The sequence below is a fragment of the Vidua chalybeata genome, chromosome 3 (assembly GCF_026979565.1).
Source record: "Vidua chalybeata isolate OUT-0048 chromosome 3, bVidCha1 merged haplotype, whole genome shotgun sequence".
NCBI lineage: Eukaryota > Metazoa > Chordata > Aves > Passeriformes > Viduidae > Vidua > Vidua chalybeata.
In genome coordinates this window covers 111,277,381-111,292,770 of record NC_071532.1, presented here as the reverse complement: position 1 = coordinate 111,292,770, position 15,390 = coordinate 111,277,381, and the positions used below count along the sequence as shown (strand labels likewise).

The following is a 15,390-nucleotide window of genomic DNA, read 5'->3' as shown; positions in this document are numbered from 1 at the left end:
AAAGGAAATCAAATGCTTCCCTGACACGTGGAGTAGATAAGAATGAACAAGAGCAACTGCCCCAAGTACACAGGAAAAGATGGTAAAAGGTGACACGAGCTGGGGTGAGGGGTGGGGATATGAAGTAAGGAATTAAAAATAGAATTACATTTTCCTCCTGGCAATACACAAACAACACTAAGTGCCCTTCATAAATGTTACCATTGTTGCTGTGAGTGGGAGGCCCATAAATCACCCTGGGAGTGGAAAAGCCAAGTGGGCTGAGTGTGTGTCAATAAGTTCCAGCAGCTCCACTATACCTGGATGGAGGGATGGAGGGGAAATGGATCACGAGGCTTTGCTGTGCCTAAAAGCTTGGTTTGCTGTGCAACAACTTTTATAAAGCAGCACTCTGCCAGCAAGCCCAGCAGCACTCACCAGTATTGGATTTCGTGGGTGATTTAATGCCCTACCTGCTGTGCAAGGGGAGAGCTCTGCCTGCCCTTTTTCTCATCTCTAACAGGGAACAGGGACTTCAGCAGCTTTGGCATCTGAGGCACGAAGGACTTGACAGGATTCAGGTAGGAAGCAGCCAGGCTACCAATACCTGTTGGAAAAAAAAATATTCATACATGGAAAGAATTATTCTTTGGAGAAAGGGAGAAAAAAAACCCCAAAGCTGACCTAAAACCCTCTATAAAAAAATTTAAAAATTTCTTTTTAGTCTAAGATGACTTCTGTGGTCAAAGAATTAACCAAGGGAAAGCACTCTCTGACTTTTAGTGACACTCAGGAGCTGCAGTGACTTCGTCTCATATTTAGGAAGTTCCGTGAGCTGAAGGAGAGCCTTACCTGAGTCAGGGGAGTTTCCTGAGCTGAAGGAGAGCCTTACCTGGGTCAGGGGAGTTTTCTGAGCTGAAGGAGAGCCTTACCTGGGTCAGGGGAGTTTTCTGAGCTGAAGGAGAGCCTTACCTGGGTCAGGGGAGTTTTCTGAGCTGAAGGAGAGCCTTACCTGGGTCAGGGGAGTTTTCTGAGCTGAAGGAGAGCCTTACCTGGGTCAGGGGAGTGGTTCTGTTGCCCAGAGCCTGGCAGGGAGGTACGAGATGGACTAATGCCTCTACTGGAGTTTGTGGCACCTTGGGACACATCTTGCTGACTCTCCCATCGACCCTAGAGGGGAAAAGCAAATGTGTTTTTCCAAGTGAGCACAACAGCAGGAGCACAGGAATCCTGACACACCCTGCACAGCCCCTCTGCCAAGCTCAGAGTGCCAGAGCTGAGGAAAGACCCTTCCCCAGAGGTGCTTTTAGTTGGCAGACCCAGCCCTGCAAAGGTGAGCACCCTCAGCACAAAGGCACAGAAAAAAGTTCATTTCTAGACCTCACAGCTGTAATATTTCACTCACTTGTGCTGCTGTGTTGTGGCAGCTGAGTATGTTACAACCAGGTGAAAATAATATGGCACTGTCTGCCCAAAATTCCTGAATATTTTGTGTATCTACTCAGGAGAAGTAGAAGCAGTGTCAGGAAAAAAGGGTGAGGACAGAGCTTTAAACAAGACAAGAAATACAAGACCTAAAGGCTAGATGTTTGTGCCTGGAGCCAGAGGAAGGAGGAGTTAAACAGATCAAGAGGAAGCAACTGTGGCACTGCAAAGTTTTCTGGGAAAGAGAAAGTTGGAATATCCAAGCTGTGGATAGCAGGAGCCAGAAAAAAGATCAGGACAGGTTAGAGTTTTGACATGGGTTTTGAGGATGAAACAAGATTATTTTCAGCCCTACAAGAGCCTGATGCAGATGAGGAAGGAGCAGAGACAGAGAAAAGAGCAGCTCCTTTGCTTTCCCAGGATGCCAGGATTCTCTGTTTGGGTTTTCCCACAGATCCCACGCACCATTCTGCACACCAGGGGTGATTTCTCTTGCTTTTACAAAGGTCCACTGTGGTTTTGGAACCTTCCTCTCAAACTCATAGCCAGAAACTGGCTCAGTGACAAAGCCTCTTGGCTAACAGAGAGAAACCCCAGGCCACTGTTTCACATCAGCATGTGACTGTCAAGAATCTGCGTGTCCAAATCCATTTTTTTATTAATTGTCTCATCTTGCTAGGCAAAATCATTTACAAATTTGTCTGCAGTGATTACTCCAAGTGACTGGCCAGGGTGTGGCTCTGCTGGAAGTTTCATGTGGATGCAGGACAGGGCTTGGTTTTGCTTCACCAAACTGAGTGTGCAGAGCTGGAAGGGAAACCAAAATTCCATGGGGTTGTCCTGAAAACACCTGAGGGAGGCACACGTGCAAAATCAAACTGCCAAAGAAGCTCCTTCTCATTTACCTAATTTATAGCAGACCTGAAGGCAACTCAATACCCATTTATGAGCCTGTGGGTCAAAAAAGTTCAGGCTCAGACTCTTCAAGAAGTCTCAGGGCCTTGTGGGGAAAGTGTTGTCCAGTTCAGGTGGCAAAATGTTCTCAGGACAAGCTGGCAAAGCCTCACCTTTCCACAATCTGAGGTTGCAAGGACAGGGTGGTGCAGCCAAACTGACAAAAATTGGTAAAGAGTTGTGCTATGGCTGGTGCAAAACCTGGATTTTGTTGTACACATGAATTTTGCTTGTGTTTTGACAGACGTAACAGGAAGAGAAATACTTTCACAGTAAAAAGGTGCAGGAGTTACAAGGGATGGAAGGACCTGCTGCATCCTAGACCGTAAGTTAAGTGTATTTTTTCCAGGAGGAAGAGGGGGAAAAGGTGCTTTTTCAAGAAGCTCCCCACTGTTGGATGCAAGGAATTAATCTGACCTTGAACATAAAAATAATGTCAGGCAGCCAAACTAATCTTAACTGGAACTTGAAGTCATGAATGTTTCACAAATAATAAATAAGCCAGGATAGGAGGAATAGATTTCTGCACTGGGTTGAAGGTCACTGTGAGCAGCCCAGGGCAAGAATCATTTCCATTTGGATCTATAAGTCAGTCCCAGGGAAGCTCTCCTGCTTTGAATAACAAGTAACCTCACTTGGGCAGAGCAGGACCTGTCCTCAGCCCTCCTGCTCCACGTACAGCCAGTGCTGCACCTGGGAAGACAAATTTGGGAAATCTGATGGGTGTCTGAGGTCACTGAGGCATCCTGAAAGTGAAGCTGATGGAGGCCAGGCTGGGAGCAGCAGGGGGTTGGTTAGTCTGCTGGTTTTGAGGACTTTGGTGTTTAAGCCCTTCTTGAAAGCTTCCTGCTCTGCCCATGCCTTAAGCCTCCAATTCCAGCATCACCTTTGAACTGCAACTCATTTATGTCTTACACACATCCAAGAGTCACGTCTGAGGCTGGAAAATTCCACAAAATGATTTTTTTTTTTTTTGCTTTCGTGTTTCTATTAGTGCAGATTGTCCAGAGATTAATAAAAAATAGAAGACTCAAACCAAATAGCACAAGACTCAAAATAATCCTGAAATACTGGTTTTGTTGCCTCCTGGCCTAGTCTGCCATCAGCCTGGTCAATGTTGGCACTGGATTAGGAAAAAAGAGCTATGGAAGAGTGAAAAGCATCTGAAAGCTTCATTTTTGGAGAATATAAAGCTTGCTTAGTGATCCTTTTGGATCTTGGGATAATGATCCTCTTAAAGACAAATGGATCAAGGTGATACATCTTGAGCCAAGCCCACGTGCTTCTGGAGGCCACAAAAAAAGAAGAAACAGAAAGAATATTACAAATACTCAAGAGTATTGTAGCTTGCTAGAACAGGGACTTAGTGCAGGTAAAGAGCAACTAAATAATTTTCTGAGTCATGATCTGTTGAGTCAGAAGTGCCCTTCACTGACTGTTCCAAGAGAAAAATTATTTCAAGCAATATCCTTTCTAGCCTTGTTTGGGGAATGCTGAGAAAATGGAGTTGGTAAGAACCAGCAGAACACTTTCAGAATATTCATCCTGCACAGAAAGAATGGCAGCATTTGGTGACTTCTTCTGTAGGAAAAGGCTTTTTTCTTAGGATCTTTCAGAAATTTTGCTTCAGCCTTGATATTATGGACGACTGCATTTTCTAAGTAATTTTAAGTATTTTGCCAGGCTAAATAAAGTGAAGGTCCTGAGAACAGGAATGAGAAAAGGATTTGTGTGGTTGTTTACTTAAGGCATGTTGAGTTTTTGAATTGCACTTGCATTGGAGAGAGTGCAGAGATCAGAGTTTTAGCCTGAAGGTCAGATTTGGGACCCTCAACTCTGAGATGACAACAAACCATCAAAATTAGGTTAGTCACGGCAACGGGTGGAGAAACATTTGGAAAAGAAAATACTGGAGACAACTGGAAGTGTCAACTACTGTGCAGAGGGAAAAGGTAATTCATGAATGATTTTACTAAGCTGGATTGAAAGATAACCCATGTCAAGCTCACTAAAATAAAAATAATTATTAACTATATTAACTTGATGAATTTCCCAAGTTTCCCATCTGGATGTCATCCAGCACTCTCCCATGCTGCTTTGTGCATGCACCACTACAAGTTCTAAGTCTATTCTTCTTATTATTATTATTTAAGTGCTGTGAATCTTTTCTCTCTCAAGAAGGGTGGTCAGAGAAAGAGAGGAAGCTTATAAATCATTTGCCCAGAGGAGTCATCATTTCATGAATATATTTGCTCTCTGCCAAGTGACCAAACAGAGGTCAAGTGATTTAATTTAACACATCCAAGTAGCCACCAGAAAAATGCACGTCCCTTAATGTGTTTTAATGCAGAGCTGTTTATAAAGTGGTTTATTTTTATAAAACCTTCTCCTTCTTCTCCTCTGCCTTCCCTTCTTTCACACATCCTCCATGAAAAACCCCAGGGAATTTATTTCATGCACAAAACCTTTAGGGCAGGTAGGGATGATCACTACCTAAGTCATCTGGAGGCTTTACCTGACAAATCTTTCCTTGAAGTTGACAGACCATTAAAATGCAGCCACTGGGTAAGAGAAATGAATAGTTCTTGTGTTTTATTATTTCAGCAGTTCAGAAAAGGCTTAGGAAAAGGTGACCATGGAGCACTGGAACACAAGCAAACAGCTGGGACACACAGCTGGGACAAAAGGCACTTGTTCTCACGAACAGCAGGATTATTCAAGTTCAATCTACAAGGTATCAATTTGCTGAAAAAAACTCTGGTTCCCAGAAAAACCTGAAGGTTGAATGGCACCATCTTCTCTTACTTGGATTTTGAGCTACAAATACTGGGCCTTTGGGAAAGGAAGGACAACTGTCCAAGACAAAATGGTTCTTGTCAGAGGTGTTTTAAGAGCAACTTGTTGATATTTTTCATCAATATGCGATTTGGTCTGATCTGTAAAACATCTCAGAGGTGCCTCCCATTCATTGTGCCTCTGATCCATCCAGTTTAGTCAACTCAATTTTTAAATTCATCGTCCAACTGAATTAAATTAAATTAAATTTCCAACAAAATCCCCCTTGAACATGAAAATTCACCCCTTTTATTTGATATCAAGACTAAGACACTCAATACCCCTGCATCACTTGATGTGCAAGGAGAAATCAAATCTCAGTCTCCCCTAACCTCATCTGCAGTGATAACAGGAGTAAAAATTGCCTTTTACTCATTTAAGCAAGCAGACAGAACCTGGAGGTGAGGCCCTGTGCAGTCCTGCTGACAATATGAAAGTCCATAAAACTCTTCTGAAGTAAATTCAGAAATTAAAATTTCCCAGTGGTGACTTAAACATTTCCCAGGAATGCACAGCTCAGTGTGAGTCATCCTGCTCCCTGGAATCTCTCTATGCTGTCAGCACACTGGGATTTTCTTTAAGGTGGTTTCTTCCCAAAATGTGCCAATCCCACACCTCTGCTCCAGTTCTGGAGAAGGACTTTTCCAGCTCTCCAGGAGGATGTGATCACCCATCCATGTTTTTACTGCCAAAGTCTGCAAGATGAATCCATGCCTTAATTCTTGAAATTCCTGAGCTGCCTGTTGTAGTTGCATTGACACCATCTTTAATTCTTATTTCAACTCATATATTCTTGTTGAATACTTTTTATTTTTTAACAGGGGAATGAGCTCTGGCTCTTCTGAGTGTTGGAGAAAGGAGCAGCATCCACGTTCCATATTTTACCAGCAAGGATGGTGCTTGACATAGAGGAGTGAGACTCAGGAGCCCTTTCCAGAAAGCTAAAAATCCATGGTAAAGGCACCAGGAAAGCAAGGAACAACAATTAGAGAAATAAAGAAATGGAATAAAAGTTAAGGAAAGGAATATTCTGGGATGTGCCAAGGGCTTCCATCAATATTCTGCACCCAGTTCAGGTGTTGTTACTGTCCTGTGACTGCTTTTTGCTGAGGTACATTAAATCACTCATTTGGGATTGGCTCATTGTAATAAACAACACCCAATTCCTGGTAAAATGACAATAAAATAGCAATCCATGACTGCTGGAGAAGACTTCTTTGGCACCGAATTTCTCACCAAGGGACAAAAACATCCAGCTTAACCAAAACTCTGCCTATCAAGCTGTTCTCAGTTCCTTTATGCTAAACTGGACAGGACTGATCTCACCACTGAGCTCTGTGGTGTCCATGTGCTATAGGGACATTTAAGGATTTGTCAAATATTTCATTGGGATTGCAAAAGCTTTTGCTCATCTTCCTATTGAAACTGGATCATTGCATGGCAGACTAGTCTGGGTTGGGAGGGTTTAAAGACCACCCAATTCCAGCTCCCTGCCCTGGGCAGGGACACTTCCACTAAGCCAAGCTGTGCCAAGCCCTGTCCAACGTGGCCTGGAACCAGAGATCCCTTCAAAAGCAGGAATTCCCAGCTGGGGAGGTCCCATCTCCATGTCCTGAGGAACAAGTGCCTTGGATTGAAGCTCACTGCAAGCAAGGGGAGCAGCTCCACCACCTCAGCTCCACATTCCTGCAGCACAGAGTCTCTGCCAGCAACTACAGCCATGGCCAAGAGCTGCAAAACCTCATGCAAGCCACTGCCAACAATTCCAGTTAACCAAAGCCTGGGAAAAGGGGTCATTCCTCTGAGAGCACTAACACAAAACTAAGGAAAAGCATGTTTTCCATTGGCCCTGTTATTATTTTAAAGTAATTTGTTCATAGAAATCAAGAGTTGCTCACACTGAACTATAAAAGCCATAAAGCCTGAGCAAGACTTGAGAGGAAGTCTCAACGTTTATCTCATCTCCAGGCTAATACTCACTGGCAGATATTTAGATATTTGCTTGCTTTCATGTCTATTTTTTTCAGCTGAGAGGGAGTTATTTCTGAAACAACTTCAGCCTGTCCAAAAATCTGTGAGAAATGGCACTGAACGGCTCCAGCTCTGTAAGAACCCATCAGATGCACCCAAGGAGAAAAAGTTCTCTGCTTTGTACCAGTTCACACTGCATTAATGACAGCATTTCAATGGAAAAACTCGTTTGCTCTGTGCTATGCAAATGAGGCACCACCAGCAGCATCTTCAAAGCAGGAAATAAAAGCGTGTGAGTGAGCAAAATCAACTTTATAGTGAGATAAAATTATTATCCCACTCATTAGGTGGACCTAATGCATTACCTCTGCTGGGACCTTTGGACTCTGAAACATGCAATGAGGGAAATCATTGAGGGGAAGGGAGGAGAAAAACAGAAATCATTAAGAATCCTAATCTTTAATTTTTGCTTTAAAAACCTTACAATATTGAAACACCCCACAGTTCTCTCCAAACAGAAGTTGCTACAAACACTTTATCACCTGCACATATTTTAGCATTCTCTCCATGGATCAGATGTAGCAGATTTAGCAACCAATGCTGGAGCACTACATCAAAATTCTATTATTCTGTGCAACTGCATTATGCATTAAAATGCCTTGTCACCACCAGATTCTCCCCCTCAAAATGACTCCATGCTTGCTGGGCAGAATATCTATCAGGAGGAGATCCTTCAGTTGATCTAGGATTTGGAAAATAAGCTTAAATTTAATTTTTCACCATTTAAAGGAATGTTTTGGGTCTATAGTGGTGTTTTTAAAGAGTGAAATGGGCTGGATTATCACCCACCACAAGTTTAGGACCACTGGGAGGTCAGGGACTTTCTTCACAGCCTTTATTCTGTCTAGAGGTGGACTTGAACTGATACAGACCCAAACTTTTTCCTTTCTCCCAAAATTTTTTCCCTCCACCCAGGTGAAAGCTCTGGAAGAGCTCTAAAGCTGGACAATGCTCCTGAGCATCCCACAGGGGCTGGGACGAGACCTGGGAACTTCCTCAGAGAGGTCCAGAGCAGCACATCCAAACCTACTTCTGTCCCAGGGATCCAGGAGCACATGGGGGTGGCCCATTTTTCAGAGATATATCCCATTTATGCTCCTAATCACTGGTAGATTAATCTCCTTTTTGTTCCCACTTTTCCCAGGAGATCTGCAGATACTCACCCTGTTACTGCTCAGGTTGTAAGGGGGGGCTAAATCCTGGCGGCTTGCAGAAAGCTGGAAGAGTTAAAAGAAATAGAATTATTTCTTAACAAGAACTTTAAAAAATTCATAACTATGCCTCTTGACTAGTAAGGCTGAAAAGAAACAGTTTAGTGGTTAAAGCAGAATCAAAATCCAAGAAATTAAAGGTGAAAATTTAATTATTGACCTGGGAGGAGCCAGAATTTGACATTAGTTTGATTACCAGTTCTATTAAATGATTTCTTTCCAAATTTTGGGTAGCAGAAGTCTCATTTTTCTCATGCACAACACTGGTACAAAGCTTAAGTTCAGCATATACTTGTAACTTGTTTTCAAATCTTCTAAAGAAAAATAGGAAAAAAAAACCCTTCAACTTGGAAAGGAAATGAAAAATCTCCATTGTTCAGGGGAGAAAGAAAAACAGCACAGAGGGGTCAAAAAGAATGAAATTCATTGCTCTGTTCCATGATTCCAGGACCTGAGAATGAAGAGTGGAGCTGCTGGAGATGCCAGCAGGGGAAACTCACCCGATTCACGTTGGGGGAGCTCAGGCTCCTGCGGCAGAGTTTTCCTTTTCCCATCAGCTGCTCCTTTACAGCAACTTCCTGGCAGTCACAGAGAGCAAAAGGAAGAAAATAAGTGTACTTGGCAAGAATTAAAGCTCTGATCGTCCCAGGATAGCTTTGCCTATACAAGTAAAATGGTTCTAAGCTGCCTTGTGGCAGAGGCTGCTGTCTGTAAAATTTACACAGCTAAAATTATGAATGGATAAAATTTTAACATCTGGCATTTTGCTGATTGGCACATGTAGGATTTTGCAGTCTTGATTCTAGGAGATGACAGAGATGCAAAGACTAAGACTCTCTTTCCTAGCTGAGCTCGTATTTTAATCCTTTAAACTAATTATAAATGACAGGGAACTTGCTTTCAATATTTAAAGTGCATCACACTTCCCTGTGAATTTATAGTGGGCAGGCACAAGCTCCAGCTTGTTTTGCATAACTTTTCTCTTTGTGCTTGCATAATTTATATCCAGGAGAACAATCTTCAACAAATGTTTTCCTCTCCTGTATTTTTCCTGGTAAACAGATCAAGTTATAGTACTTAAAATTAACCCAATCAGTGTCTTTTTTTATTGGCAGGATGGCTTTGGTGAATTCAAAGTAGAATGTGGACAAAATGACAAAAACTCTACTGGCAATTGCAGAAAGCTTCAGAAAGCAAAAGCTAAGGCCACATAACTCCTTTTCCTGAACCAGAATGAGCAATCAACAGCCTTAAAACCAAACCAAGCACCCCAGAACTGTGCCCTGAGCAGGGAATTCCCAGCCCCATCCGTGCTGGAGCTGAGCGAGGACATCTCTGCTTCCCTGGATCTTTGCCACAGGCCCACTTTGGGAGGCTGAGGTGTGCCCTGGGGTGGTTTTTGGGGTTGTTTGGTAGCTTGTGTGCACTCATGAGGACGTTTGGATTGTGCACACTGTTCTCAGGGCACTCCCTGCTGCAGCCAGACCTGGCGCAGCCGGTCCAGGGTGAGGATGTTCTCCACGGCCAGGACGCTCCGCAGGTACTTCTCAATGTAGGCTTCAGAGTCAGCTGAAGCTGCATCTTCCACATTTGCTGCCATCCTGGCCAGTGCCTCCCGCTCCTCAGCCCCCTGAGCGTCCTGGGGAGGCAAAAAGAGAAGGCAGCATTTTAAAATAAACCCAAAATCTCCCACGTCACTCCCAGAGAAAGCGCATTTTTAAACCGCAGGGCACCAGTTCAGCACTGTTTGTCCTTGAGCCCAGGGGCAGATGAGAATAATGGAATAGTCTGGGCTGGAAGAGACCTTAAAACTCATCCCATTCCACCTCCTGCCATGGGCAGGAACACTTTCCACCATCCCAGGTTGCTCTAAGCCCTGTCCAACCTGGCCTTCGACACTTCCATGGATGGGGAGTCCAGAACCTCTCTGGGCAATCACTGCCTCACCACCCTTGGAGAAAAGGATTTCTTCCTAATATTTATTCTAGATTTCTTCCTAAAATCTATTCTAAATTTCTTCCTAATACCCAATCTAAGATTCCGATCCAAATGAACACCTTGTGCCACGTAACCTGCACAGGTGCTTGTGCCACTCTCACAGACATCTCAAGCTGTACGTGGTTATTGTTTTGAGGCTTTTTGGGTTCTTTCTGAGAGTCTCACAGCGAGACACTGCCATTAATTAGCAAAAGGGCTGCATTCAGATATTTCATAATTAAAAAGTGCTCGAGCACATTGGGGGCATTATCTAACCTGAGAGGAAAACAAAATTTCAAGTGAGCTGCAAGAAGAAAAAAAATAGAACATTGCTGGAGAAGCATTTCAACACAGAGTGCAAAATGCAGCAGAACATGAAAGAGCCAGGCAGCAATCAGAGTTTTGGCTCTTCATGTGTTAATGTTTTCACAAGTGCCCTGACAGAGCATCTCTTTGGAAAGAAAGGATTAGCATCTAACTGGGAATATGCTCAGGAATCAAGAATTGCATGAAGACATTATTGAGAAAAAGCCACTTTGTTATTTTTTTCCACAGATTCTCGTGCTCCCCGCAGCAAGCACTTCACCTGCCCGTTTTCCCTCCCTCTTTTCCCCCCCCCTCTCTCTTCAAACTGCCTCTTCAAGGACCTGAGCAAATAGATGCTCACTCAACAAAATACACAGTGACACTGATAAGACAGAGGTTGCTGCTAAGTCACAGCATGTAAAGGAACAGGCTCCATCTTTTACAAACCACAGTTTATGCTGGCAGCAGCAAGAGCCAGCACGCTCAAAATGAGGGGGGGAAAGCACAAAATTAGAGGCTCTTGGCCAATTTGAGACACTCTGATTTCTTATTCACCTCTGGAATGTTTGAGACTATCTCAAAAGTGACGCCACAGCCAGGGATGGAACTTCGGGGGGACATCCTTCGCAGGAAACTCTGTGCAAAACCCTGTGGGGAGGAAACACAAGGAAAATGTGGATTAACAGATTCCAGCTGTGAATTAACAGATTCCAGCTGAAATAAATTCAGTTCACAATGAAAGAAGCCCAAACTCCAAAGTCTAACCAATAAACATGTAAGAGCCAAAGATATCAACTTGGAAAAAATAATTTGCTTCATTATTGTGGATACAGAGAAGGAGTCACTTCCTTCCTTGCAAGGTGACTGTTCCAAGCATCAGCTGCTTTTAGAGGTGTTTTTTTTTTTTCCTGACAGAGCCCTAGGTGACTTGTCTTGAATATTGACAAGTGCAGACATTAAATTCTTGACCAAAGAGATCGTTATGAAGAATGATTTAAGGGGCATGGTCATTGTTTATGCTGACTTGGCGCCTTGCAGGGTTAAGAACTGGACTGTTGAATTAATGCAGAGATGAGTCATTCAAAGATGCTGCTGAGACAAACTCCCAGGAAAGGTTATTGACGGGGGTTTTTAGAAAAACAGGAAGAAAGCCAAAGATTCTGTGTTGGATGAAAGTAAAAAACGGCCCTGACTACATCTGTAGAAAACAGAATTGATGAAGACTTCACCCGATTGTGATTATTGGCACGTCCAATTGATCTGTTCAATACAGTCTCCCATTTCATATCACAAAAAATTCACTGTTCTTCCCTTGCGGAGAAAAAGCTTCTGCCTGATGGAAGCACCAAGAGCTGGGGTTCTACTTCCAGCACTGGGAGTTGCCTACAGGGTTTCTGGGTGTGACCACACCTCTTCTCTTTGCTCTTGCTTCAGATTTTAACTACAGGTGTGCAACCAGAATAACAATCCAGGCTTTCTGCTTTGTCATTATCACTGCCAGGGGAGGCTGGATTCTCAGACAGTGCAGAAGAAACTCCTTCCTCCCCCATAATTCTCAGGATTTATACTATTTTCAGGGCATGATGCTGCAAATGGAATGACAACTTCACTGCCTGCCATTTATCAAACACCCTGCTCTCACCTACACATTATTGTAAGAGCACCAGCTGGAAAACATAAAGGACCAAGAGTGATTAACTCTGGTGAATTAACGCAAGGGATCTCTCCTCCAACTACTCCTAGTTGATTTCTAAATACCTGGAGGTGTAAATACAAATGGTTAGCAGCAATGTGTGGACTTAACATGGGGCTAGGGAAACACAGAAGTTCCCTTATGCAAAATACAAACTCTGAGCTCACAAGAAATTAACTCTTCTTTTTCCAGTGAGAAAGCACTCCGTGGTTAAGAGAAAAATTAATTTCTCATATTTAGATGCCTTAAAAAACAAGCTGTGCCATCATCCATAACACAAGGGATACCAGGAAAACGACTTGGCAGCTCAAAGCCTCACTGGGCGCCGCTGATCCGGCGCTTCCACCCAGGCTGAGGTGGGGGGAGAGAGGAGGGAATGCGAGTCCTGGGAAGTGGGAAGGGCTGCAGGATCTGCACCTGTCTGCCATAGACGTTGACACAGATGCGCTTGCGCAGCACCAGCTGCATCTCTGCAGGGTGGCTGAGCTGGACAGTGGCTCTGACAATCAGGTAAACCCTCTCCTCTGCCGCCGTCCCCTTGCTGAGCTGGATGCAGTCGTGGACTGTGGAGTCCCATGAGGCTTCTGCTTTCACCTGCAAAAGGAGGGGGGGGGGAAATGTATCCTCTAATAAGCATAATTAGGTGTATAATTAACTGTAATTAATTAAGCATAATTAGCAAAAATACATAATACATAAATTTTGAGAGTCGGCTTCTCCGTTTCGCTCCCTGTGAAGAAAAAATCCCCGCACTTTAGAAGAGGCCATTTAAAAATCAAGATCAGTTTGCCAAATGAAGATGTTGGGATTAAAAATGCCAACTTGCTCAAACTCTGGAACATTTCCTCTTGAAAAAACATCTTTGAATACCCAGGATCATTGCAAATAAATTATAAAATATGCAGAAGTGCAGGACCATTTGGCCTAATTTATTAAGATAAACCAGAGAGCAGCAGAGATTACAGTGGATATCTTCCATCACACCACAAAAATTCTCCTGTCTGTATTTGAGAAATAACTTTGCTGAAGCCTTTCTAGCAATACAGCAAAAACTGGAATTTTTCTTCTTGCATGTTAAAATACAAGTATTAGTGAAGATTTTATGGTTTCTCTTCAAGCCATAAGAAAAATGGCCTTGTAGCCAAATTTCCAGGTTCTAAATACAAATCACAACAACAAAAAAAAAAAGTCCTAACAGAACTACCAGGAATAAAGCTCCTCTAAAAATAAAAAAAGTTTCAGAGAAAGGAGCAAAATTGTAAGGAATAAAATAAGTCAGAGATTCTAAACGTAATAGTAGAAATTACAAACCAACAATTGCAAAGTTGTGAAACTATGAGTTATGTGGCAAAATAGGGGATAATGAGTGTAACAATGCAGAGGTAAAAATGTTAACAATTAAGATTGTCTGGTTTTTCAGCTGGGGCTTTTGTACTCTAATTTGCTCAGAGATTTTGCTTTGTTAAATACAAACTGAATCTCAGGCTTTTGGAATGTTTGGATTTGGATGAAGGAAGACCCTTGAGTTTTACTATTTTCCAAATCATGGTTATACTCCCAGTGAATATTCCTTGAAAACACAGTTGCTCAAAGGAGCAACACGTAATTTATTACTTTTATGATCTATTTGATGTATTATTTTCACATGTGGACATATAAGAACAACAATTAAAAGACTGAAATTCCCTGGTCTGCAGCTTCCCTTACCTCACTATCGTGATGCTTCACAATCTGCAGCTCAAAGAATTCCTCCTCCTCCTCTGCCACCAGAGTAGCATCCCAGCCTCCTGCCTCTGGGTCATCCAGGTTATCCTGGGAGCTGAAGTCATCAGCTGCAGACAGGAAGCGATGTGGAAGGTGAGGAAACACAAAGCAATCACCCTTTTTAAAAAACATCAGCAAGTCATGAATTCACATTTTCATCCCCAGCTCCCCAGCTTGGCTACTTAAGACTCCACCTACAAAATTAAAGCTGAATTGTTCCACTTCAAAAAAAAAAAACCCATTTCTATACAGAAGGTGTGCACAAAGATTTGGGGACACAGACTCAAATGTGCCTAACAAAGGCTAGGAATCTCCCCCCGTGGCAAACACCCCTTCCTTGCCCACAGGTGGAATTTCAGCACTGAGCTCATTTGGCATTAAATATGTGGTGCTGTTAAGATAAACTGCTGGATGAGCAGGAGAAAACACAGTACTTTTAGATCATGATTAAACAAACCCTTAATGTGGGTTTTGAGAAGCTCAGCCTGTCCTGGCTGGAGGCCCTCCCCATGAATTATTAACCAGCTCCTCTCTGAAGCCATTGGATCCATGGATGTGGTGTCCCAGGTGGACAAACCACCAATGCCAGAAGATTGCAGCCCAGGTCTCCTCACAACAGGCTGAGTGTCACCTTCCCTTCTCACCTGACACCTCTCATCCAAACATTAACCCTCTTTTAAACCTCCTATCAAGGATTTACTTAACTGACTGCTCCCTGGATTGCTTTGGAGCTGCCAGCTTCTTGGTTCCAACTTCCCATCCTTGGTAGGAGCATGTGACAAATACATTGTTCTAACCTGATCTTGCATTAGGATGCATTGAAACATGGGATTATTAAAACCTGTGGTTCCTTCCATCCATAATATTGTTTATTTTGAAACGTTAAGCAATATGTTTTGGGAAAAATGGGCCCTTCTCCAATTAATCCACCTGCCATTCCAGGCTTCTGTTAATTTTAAGAGCTTGCTTCAATTCTGAAACCTCACTGGCTGGACAAAGTTTGTTTTCAAATTACTCTGCCATCTTAAGGACCACTTACCATTCAAGTCAAGGAATATAACGGGAATGTGAGTTTCCATACCAGCCACAGGAGTCCTAAAATACAAGACAGGGACAATGGTGGCATTTAAAGTAACAGAGATTTACCCAGCACACGTCCCTGATGATCCAAACCCCCAGGACATTGCATTCAGTCTGCAATTTTTAGCTAGACCA

General features: G+C 43.0%; 1 protein-coding gene across 4 annotated transcripts in view; it reads right to left on the bottom strand.

Moving 5' to 3' along the window:
• KIF13B (kinesin family member 13B) overlaps positions 1-15,390 on the bottom strand; it is a 120,154-nt gene that overhangs the window by 17,619 nt on the left and 87,145 nt on the right. For 3 of the 4 annotated variants that reach the window (XM_053937390.1, XM_053937391.1, XM_053937392.1), the window contains 9 exons: positions 15,215-15,270; positions 14,119-14,243; positions 12,829-13,005; positions 11,274-11,366; positions 9,922-10,074; positions 8,936-9,013; positions 8,388-8,441; positions 1,032-1,149; positions 453-586 (listed from right to left, as the gene is read on the bottom strand). In XM_053937390.1, coding sequence (XP_053793365.1) covers positions 453-586; positions 1,032-1,149; positions 8,388-8,441; positions 8,936-9,013; positions 9,922-10,074; positions 11,274-11,366; positions 12,829-13,005; positions 14,119-14,243; positions 15,215-15,270 — 988 coding nt within the window. Of the gene's footprint in view, positions 1-452; positions 587-1,031; positions 1,150-7,664; positions 7,907-8,387; positions 8,442-8,935; positions 9,014-9,921; positions 10,075-11,273; positions 11,367-12,828; positions 13,006-14,118; positions 14,244-15,214; positions 15,271-15,390 lie in introns of those variants that run through there. The other variant, XM_053937393.1, reaches the window with a different exon arrangement.